At 46.9% G+C, this 2,949-nt stretch overlaps 1 protein-coding gene across 1 annotated transcript; it reads left to right on the plus strand.

Annotated features, from left to right (window-relative positions):
• Positions 1 to 265: 265 nt before the first annotated feature.
• LOC144105533 (uncharacterized) lies at positions 266 to 2,187 on the plus strand. Its single transcript, XM_077638654.1, has 3 exons — positions 266 to 390; positions 1,276 to 1,498; positions 2,093 to 2,187. Exons 1-3 carry the CDS (start codon positions 388 to 390, stop codon positions 2,095 to 2,097), a joined length of 231 nt encoding a protein of 76 aa, XP_077494780.1. The 5' UTR covers positions 266 to 387; the 3' UTR covers positions 2,098 to 2,187.
• Positions 2,188 to 2,949: the final 762 nt, after the last annotated feature.

Consider the following 2,949-nt stretch of genomic DNA (forward strand, 5'->3'; position numbering starts at 1 on the left):
TACATCACAGCAAAGGTGAGCGTGTAAGCCCGGTGGCGTCAGATAAGAAACTGCTACACCCGTTCATTACGAAACAGCGGCTTCCTCAGACCTCGCTAAGCGAGAGCGCGTGACCCCGTGACAGCACGGAAGCTCTTCCGAGTGCAGTTCGCCAAGATTTTTTTTTTTCCGCTCTCACTTTTTTCCTAATTGCCCGGTCAGCCTGAACGCTGGCGTAAGCCGGAGAGGCGGAGAAGCGTCTCTCCCAGGGGACGTCTTTGGTATATAAGGACCACCGCCCAACCAGCAATGACATCGGCGGGTTTACAGCGCTTTCGTATCTTTGAAACTAAGAGGTTTGCACGACGCTTCCTTCCACAAAGAAATACAAGCCGGAACTAAGCAATAATGGTAAGTGCAGCTTGATAGGAATGTTTCTTGGCAAGGCGGTAATTGTAGCCAGTAAAAAGCAGAGACGGGAAGATAATTCCTTAAGAACGCTAATCAAAAGGCAAGGGCTGGTAGCGCGTAATGGACGGAGAAGAAGAAACTATTGGGAAGATTAGGCAGTTCATTAGTCGACACAGACCTTATAAAGTTCCTATACGCCCGTATGCTGTACGATGTCACTGCACGTTAAAGAACCCCAGGTGGTCGAAATTTCCGGAGCCCTTCACTACGGCGTCTCTCATAGCCTTAGTCGCTTTGGGGCGTTAAACCCCCATAAACCAAAATAAACCAAACCTTATAAAGTTCTTTCTTTAGCGCGTTGAAGAACCTTGGAATGACTGGTTGAAGACTTTCCTGAATAATTTTCTTTTTTGTCATTTCATTTACGTAAGAGCAGAATTTTGAGCCTAGCTGTGTTTCTCACAGCTTTTATACTAGCTGAAGCAAAAAAATAGACACGTGCAGTGCAGGGCTCAACAAGCAGTTGTAGTTGTGACTGATGCGACGGCCAGGAACGATGGCTGCTCGATCCTCAACAGCCTTGAGTACGGATACTTACGCAAAATATATCAGCGGCGAACAGTGCTGAAAGAAGTAGCCACCGGAACTTCATCAATACAGGAGGTAGAAGCATGATGTTTGTGCTAATCTGACAAGTTAAATAAGTCGTACCCGAACCTGGCGTCAGGAAGAGCTTAACTTTGTCGTCGCTTGAGTGACAGCTGGCTGGAATGATATCAAATGAAGGAAAATAATTTTGAAAAGATCGGTAGATGGTTACTGGCATTTTTTCTAGCTATAAATACCCTCAAGATTTTCACGTGACGCACTGTCTCTCCACCGCAGAAGTCCCTGATCCTGGCGCTGACCGTCCTGGCCTCGTGCTTCGCCGTGCTGGTGAAGGGTGGAGCTGTGGCACCTGTCGTGGCCGCACCGGTTGCCGCTGCACCTCTGGTTGCTGCTGCCCCACTGCTGGCACCCACGGCTGTCTCGTACCAGTACCACCACAAAGTGCACCACCCGGTGGTCGCCGCCTTCCCGTATGTGGCCCCGCTGCCCTACGTCGCTGGTGAGTGCTTAAGCTGCTACGTACTCCCCCGTTCTCCTTAGTACGCGGGTTCGATCCCGGCAGCCGCGGTGGGACCGTATCGATGGAAGTAAAACTCAAACCACCCTTGTACTGTGCGATGTCAGAATTCCCGTTAAAGAAATCTAGGTGGTCGAAATTAATCCACAGCCGTCCACTACAGCGTTCCTTAGAGCCCATGTCTCTTTGGGATGCTAAACCCTACATACCATACCATATTAGTGCACTTCCCTATTAAGATTACAATATGCCTGTTGCTGCCATTTTAGGACTGTGCTTACTATCCCTTAGAAGTGGTTAGTGACATTATGGTAACTGTTAAATGACATGTGCTTGAAGCCAAAAGAAATATACTTTATTGGAGAGGCTTTGAAGGATGAATGTGTGCACACCATTCTACCAGATGCAGAGTAAATTGTGCACTATGGCTACTCTGGGGCTCATTCTAGACTGACAATCTTGAACGACAATTCGTTTAGAAGAACAGTTGACTGTTCTACCATTGTTTTTCTTTTTTTTTTTGGAATAGTGCATGTATTACAACACCTTTCTTGCTTTTGTTTTTTTTTCGTACAGGCTAAGAACAACTGAGAAGAACTCCTGACTCACTCGTTGTGCTCTGCGCACAGTCTACAAATGGGGTACAAATAAATTTACGGTGCAATGTGTGATACGGCTGGCTTGCTCAATCGTCACTTGGCGCTGATGTCGATGGCGCTGGCTAAAGTGAATGCTGCTGCCGCTGTCAAGGTGCAGACTTGTAGCGTGTCTATGCTTGACGCACTTCAACCTCTTCACTGCCCACCTAAGGAGGCAAGAAAACTAGCAACTCTTCAGAGTGTTTAGACACCTGCTGAATTGAACGCAATAACGGATTACGCAGAAATTTTATTATTTTGAGGTGAAAAACTGTAGCCAAAAATGCGGACATACGTCGCGGACACAGCGAGATCGCGTCCACACATGTAGATATTAGTTTCGAACACTATAGGATTGACGAAAGCAGTTGAACAGTCATGTTTTCAATATATAACAACGCACAACCGTAAACAAAGGTAGAAAACAGTCCTCGGTCGCTCCGTGCCGCCCGGGCAAGAAGTCACCATTTTGGTGTTTTTTTTTAAGAAATGCTTCAGTGGGCATAATTCGGCACCTCAAAGAATAAACAATGACCTGCTCTTGTAACAGCACAATACGTGAATGCTGGTTAATGACTCGCTTAACCGTAAGGCGCTACTAAACTACTATGCACAAATGGGAACGCTGGTAGCGAAGAGGTTAACGGCTCCTGTATCCGCTGAAAGTCTGTTGGGAAGCACGGCCGGGATGAAATACTCAGCGCAGACAATATTCTTTATTGGCATTTGTGTTCTCAAGCTTTTTAGGGGTATTCATGCAAGCCGCGATGAACTACGAGGACTGCTTTTGATGCT

This window comes from Amblyomma americanum, chromosome 9 (assembly GCF_052857255.1).
Source record: "Amblyomma americanum isolate KBUSLIRL-KWMA chromosome 9, ASM5285725v1, whole genome shotgun sequence".
NCBI classification, from domain to species: Eukaryota; Metazoa; Arthropoda; class Arachnida; order Ixodida; family Ixodidae; genus Amblyomma; species Amblyomma americanum.